Source organism: Manis javanica, chromosome 2, assembly GCF_040802235.1.
Source record: "Manis javanica isolate MJ-LG chromosome 2, MJ_LKY, whole genome shotgun sequence".
NCBI lineage: Eukaryota > Metazoa > Chordata > Mammalia > Pholidota > Manidae > Manis > Manis javanica.
In genome coordinates, this window is record NC_133157.1 from 224,345,569 (window position 1) to 224,363,402 (window position 17,834).

General features: G+C 42.4%; 1 protein-coding gene across 17 annotated transcripts in view; it reads left to right on the forward strand.

Annotated features, from left to right (window-relative positions):
- The window catches only part of PTK2 (protein tyrosine kinase 2), a 299,782-nt gene that overhangs the window by 228,637 nt on the left and 53,311 nt on the right, over nucleotides 1-17,834 (forward strand). For 11 of the 17 annotated variants that reach the window (XM_073230260.1, XM_073230262.1, XM_073230268.1 and 8 more), the window contains 8 exons: nucleotides 4,107-4,163; nucleotides 5,502-5,522; nucleotides 6,606-6,703; nucleotides 9,726-9,810; nucleotides 10,954-11,054; nucleotides 12,808-12,923; nucleotides 13,783-13,883; nucleotides 17,505-17,594. In XM_073230260.1, coding sequence (XP_073086361.1) covers nucleotides 4,107-4,163; nucleotides 5,502-5,522; nucleotides 6,606-6,703; nucleotides 9,726-9,810; nucleotides 10,954-11,054; nucleotides 12,808-12,923; nucleotides 13,783-13,883; nucleotides 17,505-17,594 — 669 coding nt within the window. Of the gene's footprint in view, nucleotides 1-4,106; nucleotides 4,164-5,501; nucleotides 5,523-6,605; nucleotides 6,704-9,725; nucleotides 9,811-10,953; nucleotides 11,055-12,807; nucleotides 12,924-13,782; nucleotides 13,884-17,504; nucleotides 17,595-17,834 lie in introns of those variants that run through there. The other 6 variants (XM_073230261.1, XM_073230266.1, XM_073230267.1 and 3 more) reach the window with 2 other exon arrangements.

Consider the following 17,834-nt stretch of genomic DNA (forward strand, 5'->3'; position numbering starts at 1 on the left):
GCTTTTGTGTACTTCCTGTAGTTCACAGCCAAGTGATGCTAGCTGCCGTCCACTGGCTGTCTCGCCCAGGCCCTAGACTGACCCTTCACAGCAACACCGGCGGCATCAGCCTCCTCACGGGCAGAGCATCAGCCTTGGACGTGGCCTTGTGTCAGCATTGTCCGTAGTGAAGTCACTGTGTCTCTTCTACCTTTTGCTTTAAAACTTGAACTTCATACTTTTCTTTCAAAATTTCTGAGCTGTCAGTTTCTGTCCTGTTAACACATCTTCATGTCATTTTAATTTTCCCACCAAATTACATACCAAACCTCTCAAATCAAAATGTTCTCCAAGGTTTTAGACATTTCCATTTGTAAAAATGTTTATTTTGAAATATTTAACTCACGGGCCAGGCATCCTGAAACTGTCTCCCAGGTGTGCAGGCCCAGGTATGAAACCGTGGTCACGCTGGTGTAGGGAGGGGCATGTCCCAAAGAGCCCAGGGACAGTCCGGGGCCTCAAGGCGTAGGAAATCTGGTCTCACAAGTAAGAGTCCCCATAAGTTTTGTGGAAGACAATGAAGAATGAGGCTGGGAACTTCCCAGCCCAGGCTCTGTGCCACACGCTGTCTGAAGACCAGCCCCCACTGATTGGCTCTTAGGAACACTGAAAATCATACCCTCTGGGTGCTTCCGTTGCCTGCCTGGGAAACAGAGATTAATGGTAACAGAACCACCTGATGGGATTTCCCGAGCTTCAGAAGACAGCAGCCGTAGTTGTTCATAACAGTGTCTGGCAGATGTAAGCTCTCGATGACAGCAGTTGTCATTGCCATTAGTGGAGAATGCAGCTCTAGCTTCCTTTATGTGTGCCCAGATCTTTAAGCCCCTTTGCTTTTTTCCTTCAGATTTTGCTCTACCATGCCATTATTTGGAGGACCCAGGCAGTTTCAGCCTGGGGTCCAGTATTTCAGGGGCCCTCGAGTATGCCAAAATACTGTCAGATCAGTGTAGTGCTACCCTGTTATCCTAAAAGGCAGGGAGAAAATAGGAAACAGAACCAAATCCATGTCAACAATCCTTAGGGAAACCAGCCCAGGCTTGGCACCTGAGGACTTGGTCCAGGCACCATCAGTGCCTCCTGAGCTTCACGAGGAGGTGGCGGGTGCTGCTAACTGCACTCTTTCGTGGCACACATCCACACCCCGGACACTGCCACGAGTCGCTCCCGGTGCCTTTGATGGTCCCCACAGGTTTTACGGAGACTTCATATGGCATCAGAAGAATAAATGCAGGCTTTCTTGTGAATGTGTGAATTAATTGAAGTGTACACACCCTGATTTTTCCCAGGTCAGTTTTGGTGTATATTAGCCATTCTATTTTTACTCCTTCAAAATCGTAGGAAGCAGTCCCTGGAGCCAGTGTAGTCAAACCAGGAAGGCTGACCAAGGGTCACAGCAGGCAGGAACCCCAGCAGCCTCAGCTGCCAGGTTCCTATCAGAGAGCCTCAGGTGATGCAGACCAGGAGTTGTAACCGCCCAACCACCTGTTGTGGGGGTGCCAAACCTAGCGCTCTGCGCAGCCCCTGTAATCCTTGTAACGACTCCCAAGGCAGACATGTTCTCATTTTGTGTATGAGGGCTCAGCTAAAGCCTGGGCAGGTGAGGCAACTTCTTGGGGTCAGGTAGGCCCCCCCACACACATGGGCCACGTGTGCAGCCATGTCCTGCAGCCCTGCCCCCTCTGTGCGCAGGCCACGCACCTTTCTTGCGTTGGTTTTGTGGGACCATGTCGCAGTATATGCATTCTTTAGGGTTAGTGTTTCTGGGCGCCTTCTCTGCCAGGCGCTGTTTTAGGTGCTGAGAACAGAGACACAAGGGCTCTGCCCCCATGGGGGTCTCTGTTCTGAAGAGGGGGGCAGGCAAGTGGACAGAAAGCAGAGGACTGCCAGGTAGTGGGTAGTGACAGGTACTGAAGACAGTGAAACAGGTAGCCTGTCAAAGAGTCACGGGGGCCAAGGGCGAATGAGCCTGAGGGGTCTGAATAGGTGACACTGGCTGGAACCAAATTGGCCCTGAGCCAGCATGAGCTTTAGCTCATGGTAAGCCCTCAACAAGAGGCCCTGCTTTGTCACCAGCAGTTTCCTACCCTCGCGGCTCTGGCAGCAGGCACCTGTCACCAGGAGGCTTACGCCCAGGCAGGCAGTGACCCCACAGCTCAGGAAGCCTCTGTGCCTGCTGGGCACTGGCCCATGGCACCTCCCTAGGAGGCTGAGAGCTGAGCACAGGGCCCTGCGGGATTCTGAGCAGTGCTGGTGGTGGGGCGGCTGGAAGGGAAGCAGAGGGGAGGTCGGAGCACCTCCGCAGCCAGTCCTCGCCCTCCTCCGCCGGCGTGCTCCTTCTCTGATGGCGGGTGTTTTGGTCTAAAGACGGCGGGAAGGGCAGAGGCTGTGCGGGCCGTGCGCCTGGGCAGTGAGCTTGCCGTGGGGAGGGGCGCCAAGCTGAGCTGGAGCATCACGACCTCCGGGGCATCAGTGGCCAGCGGGTGTGTCTGTGTGACCTGTGTCGCCGCCCTGCCTCAAGCTCCCCCAGCAGATTCCTCCCCGCTTAGTCCTCTGCTCCCCACGCACACCTTCAAACCTCCTTCCATCTCCGGATCTTATTTCATAGGGTCTCTTATTTAAGCCATCTTACACAAAATGAAAGCTTTTGGTCTAAAAATGCCAATTTACTGTTCTTAGTGTTTACTGGGAACAGGGTAAGAAGGAGAAACACAGAAATAAAAGACTGTTAAGATTAGATTTTCCTTTAATTGGAGCAGTATTACTTATAAGCATGTGAGAATAATACAGGTCGCCCACCTGTCACAGGACTTAACTGAGTTTACATACCTTTGCTACATGTCTGAAGAGAATACATTTATTGACTTTACATTCACCGACTGAAATTTTTTTTTACTTTGATCACTTTAAATGATCATTACAAAGTAAATGAATTCTTCCATTTACTCAGGTTTGATCTCAGTCGTCATCATAGTGATATGGGGAACGATTAGTTCCTAGAGACTATAAACTATGTATATTCTCTATTTTCTTTGATTTCTATCATTTTAATACCTGAATGAAGTAAAATTGCGGCACAGAAAAAATAACTTCTAGCTTTTAGTTTCTCTGGGGTTGAAGGTTAATGCCAGGTCAAATTTTCCAAGTAGAGCTTTTTCCAATGGTAGTTCAGAAAGTATCGCCTCTCCTCTCCTCGCCTGTCCGCTTGAGCCCTTACGCTTGAAGACCGCAGGTTTTCCTCTTCCCACAAAGAGAAAACAGATAAGACTTGTGTGATTTTTTCAGTGTAATTGTTAATCTGTGTTGTTTAAGTGAGTGGTTATTTCTTGAAATGGGTTTCCCCCGTTGATAGGGTGTTGGATTTTTAAGTTACTGTGTTCCTGAAGGAATAAGTCGAAACAGTGGCGCCCCCTGGCTTTATCTGAAAACACCTCGTTTTGGTATGCTGTTTCTTCATGTTTTTGGTAGTCTTTTACCCTTAGGACATTATCTGATATCTGATAATATCTGAGTGAAAAAGTTGTAAGAGATAAATTTTGGGGTTGCTTTCACCCTGAATAAATGAAATAAGTTGGCACAGTTAATCTCTTCAAAAATCGGGCTGCCATCTTTGTTTTCTAATGGAGAACATTCAGATTATGCTGTGGAGTCTTAATTTTGAAAAATGTGAGATACCCAGTTTCTGAGATACCAGTTCTGTCTGGAGAAACCCCAGTAGACAACAGTATGGTTTTAAACATGTATTTGGTATATAGCTGAGGGAGAGTTTTGCAGTTAGTGCAGATTGGTGGATTTTAATAATATATATAGTTGTTTCACATCTTTCTATTTCCCATTAAGGGCTTTTGTGTTAGCTCTGTTTGCTCTCAGAAACACGTCTGTGTCACAACACAATACACTTCTGTTTCCATAAATGACTGATGTGAAGCAAAAATTGAGTAATAGTGTTTTAAGAATATGTCAGCATAGTAGAGGATTTAGGCAGATCATTTTGCCTTTTCAAATTATACGAAGGCCAGGAGGTCAAGTATTTAACCTCTTCCAACATATCTGTTTCCTTCCTACAGAGACAGACGATTATGCTGAGATTATAGATGAAGAAGATACTTACACCATGCCCTCAAGTAAGTAGGCTTCTGATTTGGTTCTCATGCAGAGTTGACAGAAATTTATTGCCCTTTTAGAACTATTTTTAGTACCTTTTTGAGTGTGTAACATAAATATTCTTTTCAGCCTTTAGTGTTGTTTATTGTATGTGCCCACTCTAAGGTCAGAAGCTGAAAACACAAATGTCTGTAGTAAGTCAGTTTCGTGATGAAGTTTTTGTAATCTTGTTTTCTGGCTCTGTGATAATATAACCTTTATTGGTTAGAGTGTTTCTTCTCCATAGAAAATTAGTATTATTTAAATGTATATAGATTCAATTCTTTGAATACATAGATTCAGTGAATTGTATTTCCCCTTTGAAACTGTGTTCTTTACTGCCCTTAACTAACCAGTCGCAAAGAGCTTCCTGCATTTGTCCATACATCTTGGGGTGGGAGGTGTGAGGAGAGAAACAGACTCTTCAGTGACCTTCCTGAGCCTAGAGGCGTCAACCTTCACTTCTCTCTGTCACGGGCTATGTGTTGACTGGGGAGAATCTGAAAGCCCTCTGGGCTGAACTGGAGTACATAGTCCCAGATCTTGAATTGTGGACACCCTAAGAATTTCATTTGCATAAAATAATTTTTAAACTTACTTCTTAAAGAGGCTCATTTATGAGTCCACATGACAGCCTCAGAGGCCTTAATAATTAAATATCTGATGTTCTGATTTCACTAGAGCTGTATATACTTATAAAATGTTTCAGTTGCTTTACTTCAGTTCTGTGAATACTTTAAGGGACACTCTCATGAGACTTACTGTATACATTGAGGAGACAGTACCACAATAAAGAGAAGGGACGCACCCCTCTCAGGCATGTGCTGTCCTGGGCGGACTCCTGGGTCCTCTTTTAAGAGCTCCTTTATTAGAGGGTGATTCAAAATAAAGGCAAGAGCTGAAACTCAAGTGTGTACATTTTGACTTGCAGTAGCAACTTAAAAAAAGGTTTAAATTTTTGGTGAGGCATTTGTGCATTCCTGTAGAAAATCCACATTCTTGTTTGTATATTTATTATTGGAGTTAAGTAGTAAATGTCTAACATGGCAACTTTTATCCAGACTGCACAGAAATGAGTTATCAATAGGAATTTATGAGATAAAAATTTTAAAGTATTGTTTATGTCACACTGAGTTAACTTGTGAAAAGTTAGTTTTTACTTGTGTCTAGTCCTCTCTTTTTACTCATATTTGTGGTCAAAATATTTGACACAGTAACTGTTACTGAAATGTACTCCTCAAGTTTGTTGTTGTGAACCTAATGCTATCAGTTATTTCTAAGCAAGGTCTTCGATTTTTTCTCTCCTCATGGCCATGCAGAAAGCTATGGGATAGATGAAGGTAACAGGGTCCTCTACCATACCCGCCTTTGCTTGCAATTGCAACCCGTGGAGTGACACGAGATGTTTCAGTTTTCAGTTAACTTTTATTTTTAAACTGTTTTTCATTGGTTTACTCTTGTTGTTAAACCAATGGAACTACTAGCTAAGTGATTTTAAAGAGGAAAATAACCATTTAAACTTCAGGCTGAATTTTCTGTATGATAATACTCTGATAAACCAAGGAGAAAAGTTACAATGTTTGGCTCTTGTCGTATTCCATTGGTGGTTATACTAATGGCATATATACATATGGGGATGAGTTTCCTGATGGAAGAAACCAGATGCTCAGTAATTAATTGGATTAGAATCAATCTGCTTGATTCCTAGTGGGTATTTTCTCTCCATGTGCCTCATAAAGCCTACTCAATAGTTGGTTTTGTATAAATCACAATTGAATACATTCTTATGAGGCAAATGCTATAAAAATATACTCATAATTTATTATGTGATGTGTTTGATCTTGATTCCAAGTCATCTAATTTTGAAATTCGTTTTTAGAAGCTACCTCTTTAAACTCTTTTAGCTCCATGAATAATATAGAGATAGGATTTTAAGGAAGTGGAAAACTCTTAAACTTTTAAAATGTGAATTTACTCATGACACAATTTTTGTTGCCTCTATATCTACAAACTTCAGTTATTTGTAAGATAATTGCTTTGTTGTTTAGCCTTCATGTATTAATACTTGAACTAATAATAATAATCGCACTTATTAATTAAAGCATATACTTTAATACTTGGAGAGGATATTTGGAAAACCATCAAGTAGATATAAACTGAATCAGATATTTAAAAATGTGAAAAAAACTGCCTTTAGTAGAACTCATCATTTTGGTAGCTTAACCAATGCCCTAACAGTTACATAAATTCCTTTTAAAATACTGTTTAAGAGAATTCCACTCTGTTTAAAGCATTTTCCTAGAATGATATGCCACCAGTGACATTATTACTCATGGGGTGATGATGAAATGTGTCAGACGTTATTTCAACATTTGGAATATTGTGCTTAAAATATTTTTTAATATATGGATCATGTTTTGCAGCCAGGGATTATGAGATTCAAAGAGAAAGAATAGAGCTTGGACGATGTATTGGAGAAGGCCAATTTGGGGATGTACATCAAGGCGTTTATATGAGCCCAGTAAGTCCTTTAAGACTGACAAAACTCTGGACTACTTTTTGGCTGTTTAAGCTTAAATTGCCTGGTTTGTCTTCACGAGTCCTAGTTCTTTGAAGTATTTGTGGTTGTCTTTTCTGTAGCTCATCATAGATGCCAACTTAGTTGGTATATTCAGGAACCTAAAAATGGCAAAGTTAGTTCATTTTAGTCTTTCAGCCTCTGTCACCAGTAGATTCTATAGGTGGGTGTTCCACTGGATGGAGTTGACAAATAGACGACCAAAGTCACAGCAGTTAGTCAGTATTCCCACTTAGCTGTGTTTTCAAGAACAGAGCATTAATCTGCCCCAAATGGCCTCCAAAAGAGATGAGTTTTAAAAACTATATACACATACACACACACACGTAATTATATAATTCACATACTATACTATAAAATTCATTATTTTAAAGTATACAATTCAGTGTGTTTTTAGTATATTGAGACTTGTGCAACCGTCACACAGTTTGCCTCTTTGGACATTTTATGTGAGTCAGGCCTTCTGTGTTTAGTTTCCTCTAGTAGCATAATGTGTTTAAGATTCATCCATATTGTGTCACGTAGCAGTACTTCATTTTTTTATTGCCAAATAACATGCCATTGTGTGGCTGTATCATTCTTTGCGTATCTGTTATCAGTCAGTGGGCATTTGGGTAGTCATCACCTCTTGGTTGTTACGAATAAATCTGCTGTGAACATTCATGCACAAGTTTGTGTGTTTACGTAGCTTTTAGCCCACTTGAGCGTATGTCTAGGAATGGAATTGCTGGGTCATATGGTAACTATTTAACTCTTTGACTAATGCTGAACTGTTTTCCAAAAAAGCAGCACCATTGTCCATTCCTAGCAGCAGTGTGTAAGAGTGCCCTGTTATCCACAGCCCCACTAACACTTGGTATTTTGTGTCTTTTTTTATTAGATCAGTAATTTTAAAATAATAGTACATACTCGCTCAAGAAATTTTTTTTTTAACTAGCATAACAGCAGGTGTCCAAAGATAAAGATACATAAATTGTCCCTGACTTAAAATAGTCCAACTTGTAATTTTTTTTTTACTTTATGGTAGTGCAAAACCAGTACACATTCACTAGAAAGCCTACTTGGAATTTTGAATTTGGATAATTTCCTGGGCGACTGACATGCGGTCCAATCCTCTTTCTGATGCTGGGCGGGGCAGTGGGTGCAGCTCCCAGCCAGATACACCATCACGAGGGTCGGTGGCTGGTGCACTGACAACCATTCTGCCCCTGTGCAGCCATCCTGTTTTTCATTTCAGTACAGTGTTCAATACATTGCATGAAATAGTCAACACTTCATTATAAAATAGGCTTTGTGTTGGAGGATTTTGCCAACTGTTGGCTAATGTGAGTGTCTGAACACATTTAAGGGTAGCTAGGCTGTGATGTTCTCTAGATTGGGTGTATTAGATGCATTTTCAATGTTTTGAGGTCTTTACCCTTGTACTTATGTAAAATTAAATCATTTATTATATATTTTTAGCTGTTAACTCCTCTTCCAATTGGTATTCACTATATCTGTATTATTCATCTTCTTAATTTTCTTAACTCTGCTCTTCGAGGCAAAATGCAATAGTAAGAACCCTAGATCTAAATTTGGTCAAAGACCTAAATTTTAGACCTGCCTCTACCTGCCTGTGGAACATAAGGTTGGTGAGGTTTCTTAACTAAATTATTACAGTTGGACCCAATGGTCTCTAAGCTTCTTTCAGTCTCTAAAATACTTGGTAGGCAAGCATTCTAAAGTTCCCACAGTACAGTGACTTACCAGGATTGCACAGATAATAGTGGGGTTGGTAGACTTCATTTCATTCCCCTTTAATGTAAGTAATCCATTTTAGTTGTGAAAATACAAGAGAATAATTTCTTTTAATATCCATAGTCCAGGGTTTACTAAATATTTGTTGGTGGAATCCCAGACCCTAGAAAAATAGCAGGATTCACATTTTTTGTTGAGTATTTTTCTGGTATGTATGATACGTATTTATTCTGTTTTCAATGTGGGAGTCTAATTTTATAGTGTGAAGGACTCTGCTCTTTTCTCTGGGCTCCTATTAAAAATCCTTTTTCCAGATGATGCTCTTTAGTGTTCCAGAAGATCAAGTAACATTCTATCAAGGGTTCTTATCAGTGGGTCAAAGTGTAACTCAGCAGAGATTTCATGGGCAAGAGGGGGTGGCCGGAGAAGCCCTCTGGTAGGGGGGCATGTGAGCAGAGACCCGTGCCGGGAAGAGAGCGACCCAGAGTGCCCCGTGGGGAAGCCCTTTTCTCAGGAGCCCTGTGGCATGACCTTCAGCAAGGTTGGCATGGCACCCTGCTGCCCAGACACTCCACTGGCCCCGGTCCCCGTCTCAGTGAAAGCCGCATCTTTCTACTGACCTAAAAGGCCCCGCGTGGCCCGGCCCTCCGTTGCCTCACCCCTCCTCCAGCTGCACGCGGTGTCGCCAGGCGCTGCTGCCTCAGCTCCTTGAGCGGAGCTGTCCCCTGGGTTGCCCTGGGCAGCCTCTCGCTCCCCTCCTCCAGCTCTGGCTGTGGCCTCTTCTCCACTCAGGCGGGTCTGCCTGGCGTGCAGCCCCACCCACCTGGCCAGCACCCCCTGCCCACCTTCCCTGGGGCACATCACGTGATTAGCGGGGTCATTGTCTGCCCTTCACTAGAACGGGAGTCTGAGATCTCTGCCTCTTGTTCGCTCACGTGACCTAAGCATGACATCCCAAAAGTGCCTGGCATATAGGCAGAAAACAAATGCCTGTGGAACGAATCAATCGGTGAATTGCCTGAAGCATTTTACTTGCATGCCCATCTTTGCTGGGGATTTTATGCTGAGTATTTTAAGCGTCCTCTTACTCTCCAGATTTTATAGTGCTGATTCTGCCTAGTCCAGATTTCGCATACTTGCAAAACAAACAGCTTTTCATGAATGTATGCAGATTTATGTAGAGAACCTCTTTTTACATGTGTGTGTGATTCTGTAATTTCCCTGACAGGAGAATCCAGCTTTGGCAGTTGCAATTAAAACATGTAAAAACTGTACTTCAGACAGCGTGAGAGAGAAATTCCTTCAAGAAGCCTGTAAGTTTCTAGAAATTGCTGTGGAACTTCATTTGACTTTTCATCTATAAAATCCAAACTGTCTCTGAAGAATTAAAAAAATGTTGTTACTTTAATAAGATAACTACATTTATTATCTTGCCTTGCAAGTTAGTATCTCTGTTTGTAGATGTACTTATCTACACATTATTCCAGGTAAGCCATGGTGTTTGGGGTATTTCTGGTAAAAAGGTAGATTAATTCACTGTCCGTTTATCCTTGGTACCTGTAACATTACACATCTTTGCACCGGAATTGGGCAGATGTAGAAACAGTCTTGGCCCAGATGCTGCCAGGCCCTACAGTTGGGGGAGCAGGACAGACGCCACTCCTGCCCTCATGGAACTCACAGACTAGTGAAGGGACAAGCCTTGCTACAGAGTCGCGACCCTCCGGCTCTCAGCCCGCACACCCCACGGGGAAGCTGCCTTGGGGGAGTCGTGTGCGCGTGGGCCGTCTCTGCTGAGTGCAGACCTCGAGAGCCGGGGCCCGGTCTTGTGCACTCACGTCATCAGGCTCTTTCCCACTGCCCTCAGCTCCTTCCATGCGGCTTGTCCCTTCTTATTTGACCACATACTTAAAACATTCTCTCCTGGGGAGGCTTCTTCACAGGACTGTATTCTTTCCTTCCTAAGTTTTCATAATTAAGTACACATTGCTTAAAAATTGTTATTGTCTCTCCCTCCTCTAGACTTTAAGCATCCTGGGAACAAGGACCATGTCCGTTTTGCTCACTGCTCTGACCCTGTGCCCAGCTCAGGGCTTAATCTGTGAAGGGTACTCAGTAGACATTGGTCATACAGATGGGTCTTGGTGTCCTTCCTTACATGTACTAGAGTGAACATCTTCTACATCCTCTTTCAGTAAATATTTACCACCCAACAGTCCAATAAATCAGGAAGTCAAAGAGTAAATCATATTGTATCTTCATCGATGAAGTCTAAGTGTATCCTTAATGCTATTCCTACATCTCTGGCTTAAGTACAAGACAAGACCTGGCAATGACTTCTGTCTCAACTAGCTTATTTTTACAGAGCAGCTAGGCCAAGAAAACACAGAAGGCATGAACCACCATTACCTTGCACCTTATCAAAAAAGTAACTGTGGACAACTGTTTTTCCCTAGTAACGATGCGTCAGTTTGACCACCCTCATATCGTGAAGCTGATTGGAGTCATCACAGAGAACCCTGTCTGGATAATCATGGAGCTGTGCACACTTGGAGAGGTACCGTGACCCTTGGCCCTGAGCCGTTTGGGTGGACTGCCAGCCCTTTGGATCCAATGGCTAGTAGCGGTCCTGTGCCTAGTTATCATCCAGCCTTCGCCCAGTGTATGATATCCTTTGTTTAAGAAAAAGAAGTGTATGATGTACCCTTGTGGTTTTGGTTCAGAGAATATGATTCTTCACCATTGATTCCCGAGTAATCCCCTGGCTCAGTCCTGGCAGCAGCTGTCTTCTGCAGCCGAAACTTTTACCAGGACTGGAACAACAGGTGACCAAGGGACTCTTGGTTTTTTTTTCCCTCTCTGGTGCTATTACCAACATCATTAGCCCAGTGGTTTGAGGATGAAAGAAACAATGTTAATAGACAGTGGGTAAATCAACGCCGAATTTAGGTAAATCTAAGCAGTTGCTTAGCCTCTTGGAGATTTTGCTCTGCAGCGTCTTTCAGGCCAGCTGGCACCAGTCAGTTTCTTTTTGAAATGTGAGTAACAGAACATGAACAGATCTCCTTATTTGACTTCTCCCAAACACAGAAACCCTTTTATCAGTGCATCACCAGCACCTAGAAACTTTCTAGAAGGGCAAATTACAGGCCCCTTGCCCACCGCCTGCCCAGTCAGACCCACGGTCAGGGCACGCATAGACCTGGCACTGTTCCCATCTGCAGGCCGCCCTGTAGCCTGCCTGGTTGGGGACAAACAGGAGTTGATTTTCCAGATGTCGACACCTGACTTTATGATACGAAGACTTAGTCGTTTACCCTTCTACAATGTTATACACATTCCTTCTGTCCTAAAGGACAGCAAAGACAGTTTCGCTTGTAATGGGTACTTTATTTCCAGCTACCAGGGCAGAGAGTAGTTTGGGTCCTTCCTTGCTTTGTGGCAGCAACAGCCTGCCCTTTGAAAGCCTCCTGCCGAATGGTTCCCACTGTTCTTCTGCATCTGATCCCATAGCTTGGTGGGGAAGTATTCTAAGGCCTCTACAACAGCTTGTCTTCCTCTGCCCTACCTTTCCAAATAAAATGGGGTGTTTATATGTATTCATTATTCACAGTATCTTTCTGCTTTTGCTTTTGGAGAATTTGCTAATTCTTCTGGCTTAGAATGTTGCTTAATGTCCTTTATGTGTTGATTTTTGTAGAATTAGTGTATTAAATTCATCTGCCTTTCTTTACTCTGTTAGCATTTAGCTCAGTTAATCATGACAGTGGAAGTAAGGGCCAGCAAGCCCAGTGGGGCAAATACCCAACAATGACCATTTTATCCTTCTGCACCCAAAATGTCATGTGGGGGAAGAGAAACTGCTTCTTGCTTCCCCTTCCGCCTCATCACCTTGTCCTCAGGTCCACCCAGATGCAGTGAGGCTTGGAGTGTGGATGTGCTGGGGTGGGTGCTGGGCTTATTTGAATCCTAATAAGGTTTCTTGTTTCCCAGCTATTACTGTCCAGCAGTATTTTAAACTAGGCTTTCATTCATTCCCTTGAAGCATCTTTCTGTATTTTTTCAAAAATTTGTCTGTACTCAAGAAGATTCTGCTTTCACAAGAGGACTTCAAATAAAGGATGATTAACCATAATTAGTGAGCTAATATGTTTCATTCATTATTCTCTTTTTTTCTTAGGAGAGAATTGAAGCCACTCAACATGTGTTTGGAAAGGGCAGCATGAATGTGGAGTGCAGCCCCTTTGTTGTTGATAGGTATTCTCTGTCACTAATTCTTTTCTGTTTTGTCTTGGTCACTGTTCCAACAGCTGAGGTCATTTCTGCAAGTGAGGAAATACAGTTTGGATCTAGCATCTCTGATCCTATATGCCTATCAGCTTAGCACAGCTCTTGCTTATCTAGAGAGCAAAAGATTCGTGCACAGGTAAGGTCCAGTGTTGTGCCTTCTGAGTTGGGGAGGGGGTAGTGGAGGGCTCAGAGGGAAAGGTACGTGATCACTGTGCTTTGAGACCCCTAGTACTGCTTGACTGTTTTATGTGGACAGTACTAGGAAGGTGTGCTGGCTGTCCTAGCCAAGTGAGGGGCCATGGCATGTTAACACACGTGTTTAAAAGACTTTTCCTCACATGGAGTTGGAAACATTTTTTTGTTACCTGAAAAAAAATGTTCCTTTCTAGAGAGCCTGCACGTGACACCAGAACAGTTAACATGTGGGCCTGAAAAATAAGCTGCCCTGGGACTCGGCAGGACACGTGTCATGAGTGGCATCTGTTGGCTTTCTGCTGCATTTCTCTTTATAATCTGAGCCTTCGGTTCCAATGTAATGAAAGCCCTTAGCAGTGTGTTTGCCAATTTTGTGTTAAGAGTTTTTTTTATCCAACATTAAACTGTATCAGCAAAGCAGTTTTAGAGAAGATAGCTTTTATTTAATGACTCCCCTAGTAATAGCAGGGACATAGACCCCAGTCATGTATTACTGCCTGTCTGTTAATGCAGTTGGTAATGTGATTGTACGAAAAGTAACAAACGGTTTCATTGTTGGGGAACATACTCTGCCATCTTTCAAAATACTATTCATCATATTAATGAGTAAATATATGCTGAACTATTATTTTAAGTAAATTAATAAAAGTATCCTTTTTTTCAGTGTATAATCTCCTGTTTGCATTGTGTATAAGCTATCTTTCAAAGTATCTGTCAGCATGTTTTTATATAATATAGATGAGTTTGTGGGATTGTTTTCCTTGTAGTAAAATTTACTGTCTCACATTCTTCCTTCTCAGGGACATTGCTGCTCGGAATGTTCTAGTGTCCTCAAATGATTGTGTGAAATTAGGAGACTTTGGATTATCCCGATATATGGAAGACAGTACTTACTACAAAGGTAAGAAATCAGAGCAATAAATAAGAAATTAGCTCAAAATTTTTAATGATTTTTATTTTTTAAAAAGGTCTGTTCTAATGTCTTCAGCTGGTTTTTGACAGAGATGTAAAACCATTTCAGTGGAGGAAGGACAGCCTTTCAACAAATGGTGCTGGCAATTCACAGGCAAAAAGTGGACCTCGGCCTGACCTCACTCTGAATGAACTCAAAGGGCATCATAGACTGGATTACAAAACATAAAACTGTAGAACTTTTATAGAAAAAAGCTTTTCTGTGTTATAGAGAAAACAGAGGAATAAACCTTTGAGATCTAGGACCAGGCAGAGAGAGTCCTTAGCTATGATACCAAAAACATCCATAAAAGTAAAAATTAATACATTGGACCTCATCAAAATCAAAAATTTTTGTTCTGCAAAAGAACCCTGTTAGGATGAAAAGACAAGCTACAGAATGAGAGACAATACTTGCCAACCACATATCCTACAAGGGACTAGTATCTTTCATATGAAAAGAACTATTAAAACTGAATAGTAAAAAAGAAACAGTATAGTTAGAAAATGGGCAAAAGATGTGAATAGGCATTTCACTGAAGAGGACAGATGGCTGATAAGCACATGAGGAGATATTCTTACATCTTATGCATTAGGGAAATGTAAATTAAGACCACAATGAGATACCTTTGCACACCTGTCAGAACAGCTAAAAGAAAAAATAGTGCTAATGCCAAGTGCTGACAAAGATGCAGAGAAGCTAAATTACATAAATTGCTTGTGAGAATGTAAAATGGTACAGTCACTCTGGAAAAGAGTTTTGCTCAGATTCTTAAGAAACTAAACATACAACTACCGTATGATCTAGTAGTGTACTACTCCAGGCGTTTCTTCCGGAGAAATAAAAACTTAACAGTCACATAAAATGTAATGTTCACTGCACCTTTATTTTTAGTAGCCAAACACTGGCCTCTGACCAGATGTCCTTCCACTGGTGGACACCAACGCATCACAGCAGACCGGCTTGGGTGTCCTGGCTGGGTGAAGGCAGCCTGGCTTTAGAGAACGAGAGACTGAAGTCTAGCACACACGATTTTCCTTTAATATTGCCAACTTGGAATCAGATTGATTTGATCCTTCAAATTATTATTGAATAAATATTTTTGTTAATAGGTTTTCATATTCCTAGTGCTTCAGCTAAGGTTTGTGTTGTAAATCCATATTATGCTATCAGCATACGTTCTGATTATTACTGCTCTTTTACAAAGGCCAGTTTCTTTCTCAGTTTGATTTTCATATTGCAGCAAAGTGGGCCTGAATTTCTACATATAAAACTAGTCTCTGGTTTTGTACTACAGATTGTGACTCTTCTCTTCCCATAGGCTTTCTGTATACTACAGCCTAATCCTTTATTATGTGAAAAGGAAGTTCTTGGTTATTTTTTCATTTTAGTTATTTGTTCATTTAACTTAAAAATAACCAAATCAGCTTTCCGCTGTTCTAAAATGCATTTCATATCCACCTCAAATCCTAGCTAGTCCAAGTCCTAGAACTCCAGTGAAGAGCTGAACTCCAGCCAGTACACCACCAAGGCCCCGCACCCCACAGCACTTAAAATGGGCAGTTGACATGCAGTAGCCAAGATTCAGAAGCAACCCAAATGCCCATGAAAAGAAGAATGGATAAAGAAGAGGTGGTATATATACACATGGAATATTACTCAGCCATCAAAAAGAAGGAACTCTTGCCATTTGCGACATGGGTGGACCTAGAGCGTATCATGCTAAGTGAAGTAAGCCAGGCAGAGAAAGACAGATACCATATGATTTCACTTACATGTGGAATCTAAAGAAACAGAACAAACAAAAAGGAAATAGATCTATAAATATTAACAGACTGTTGGTTACCATAGGGAGGGTGTGGGGAAATGGGTAAAATAGGTAAAGGGGATAAAGAGGTACAAATTTCAAATTATAAAATAAATTAGTCATAGGAATGGAAGTACAGCATAAAGAATAGAACCAATAATACTGTAATACCTGGTGTGGTAACAGGGTAACTACACTTACTGTGGCAAGCTCTAGTAATGAGTATAACTATCATGTCACTATGTTGTTCTGTGTGTTGGAAACCAGTGTAAATTGTTAATCAACTTTATTCCAACTATGAATAAAATAGGCAGTTGACAAATTCACATATATATTGTCATCCCAGAAAGATAGTAAATATAGATTCCATTAGGCTTCAGAAAACCAACCCCTAAAAGTTAGGGATTCTTCAATTCAAAACAGTGTGTGGAGTAGTTTGTTTTGAACGAAACAAACAGGATTTGATCTCAGTTGTTACGAAGGTACTTGAAATTAAATAGAAAAAAATAAATGAACTAATTTCTTGATTAAAGTTTTCTGACGCACTCATGGCTTACAGAAGAAAGTCCAGACCCTTGCCGCCACTGGCAGGGCTCAGGTGCCCCTGCCCCAGCCCCTTTGCACTGGGGACTCACTCCCTGCTCCTGTGTCCCTGCCCCACAGCTTTCCTGACACATCTCTCAGCATTGTTCTCTCTACTTCAGGGGCAAGTGGCATTTATTCGCTATCTCCATACACCCTATGTGAGTAGATTCCGTTTCTTTTAGAATTCAAATTCCTTGAAGAAAGATACTCTGGGTTGTTCATCTTGTAACCCACAAATGAAGGAATGATTAGTGAAGTGGTGAGCTGTTTTTCCTTTGTGACACAAAGGGAAGTTTTTAGGCCTCAAAAGAGGGACAATTTCAGGCTTTCGTAAGAAATATCCTTTTTTCTTCCATTGCTTGCTCGTGCTCTGCATATACTGATGAAGGTATAGTCAGCCCTCATTTTTGTGGATTCCGTATTTGCACTTTCGCCTATTCGGTAGAACCTGTAACTCCCCAAATCAGTCTTGCGATGCTCTTATAGCCATGGACATGACTGGGGCAGTGGAAAATCTGTGTCGGATTCAGCTGGAGGATGGGGACAGGGGGCAGTGCAGCAGCAGGCAGGCACCTCTGCCTCTGGGCCAGATGGATGGGTTTAAATCCCAGCCGTGGCGCCTCTTACTGCAGTGGGCTCAGGCAAGTCACCTACACATGGCTGAACCTCACTTTGAAGAAAGCAGAACCTACCAGGATTTAAGATTGTAATCTATGTGAGATGTGCGTGAGTGTACACATTTCTCCCAGGAGCAGTGACCCAGTGTTCAAGGAGTCTTTAGGTACTGTGAATGGGAATAAACTGTGTGTCATTAGGAGGCCATTTCTAGAGCAAGCATTCCAACCAAAGATCAGGACCTGTTTGGGGAAGTCGTGAAGCTCTGCACAGCAGCGGCAAGCTAGTGCTTCCGGCTGGCGAGCTCCCGCTCCCCGCTCTGCCTCCACCGCTCCTCAGACAGAAGCGTGTCGCGGCTGTACTTCCCGACCCTGTCTGACCGCTCATCACTTCCAAATGACCTCAGAACATCGAGGAAACAAAAATAGCTCTCCCAGAGAAACAAAGTCCAAGCGTCCAATACTTAAAGCTTTTTATTTTGATACCAAAATGTCAGCTGCTCTAACTGTTAGATTCTTCAGCAGATGACAAGGAAAATTCACTCTCTGAAATTAATCTTCTAGCTTCCAAAGGAAAATTGCCTATTAAATGGATGGCTCCGGAGTCCATCAATTTTCGACGTTTTACCTCAGCTAGTGACGTGTGGATGTTTGGTGAGTATTTTGAAAAGTTTTGTGTTTGAGTGCATTTCATATATTCTACAAAATAAACTCAGCATGATCTCTTTACAGAATATGTGGGTCAGTTTACCTCCCCTTGCCTGGCCATCTCCTTCATTAGACTTGCTCTTTGGTCCACTGGACAGACCGCCATGGGCGCACGTGCGCCAGGTCCTGGGCTGTCCGCTGTGCGGGACTGCAGCCCCTCTTGCTGCCCCTCCCCATTCCCCTTTG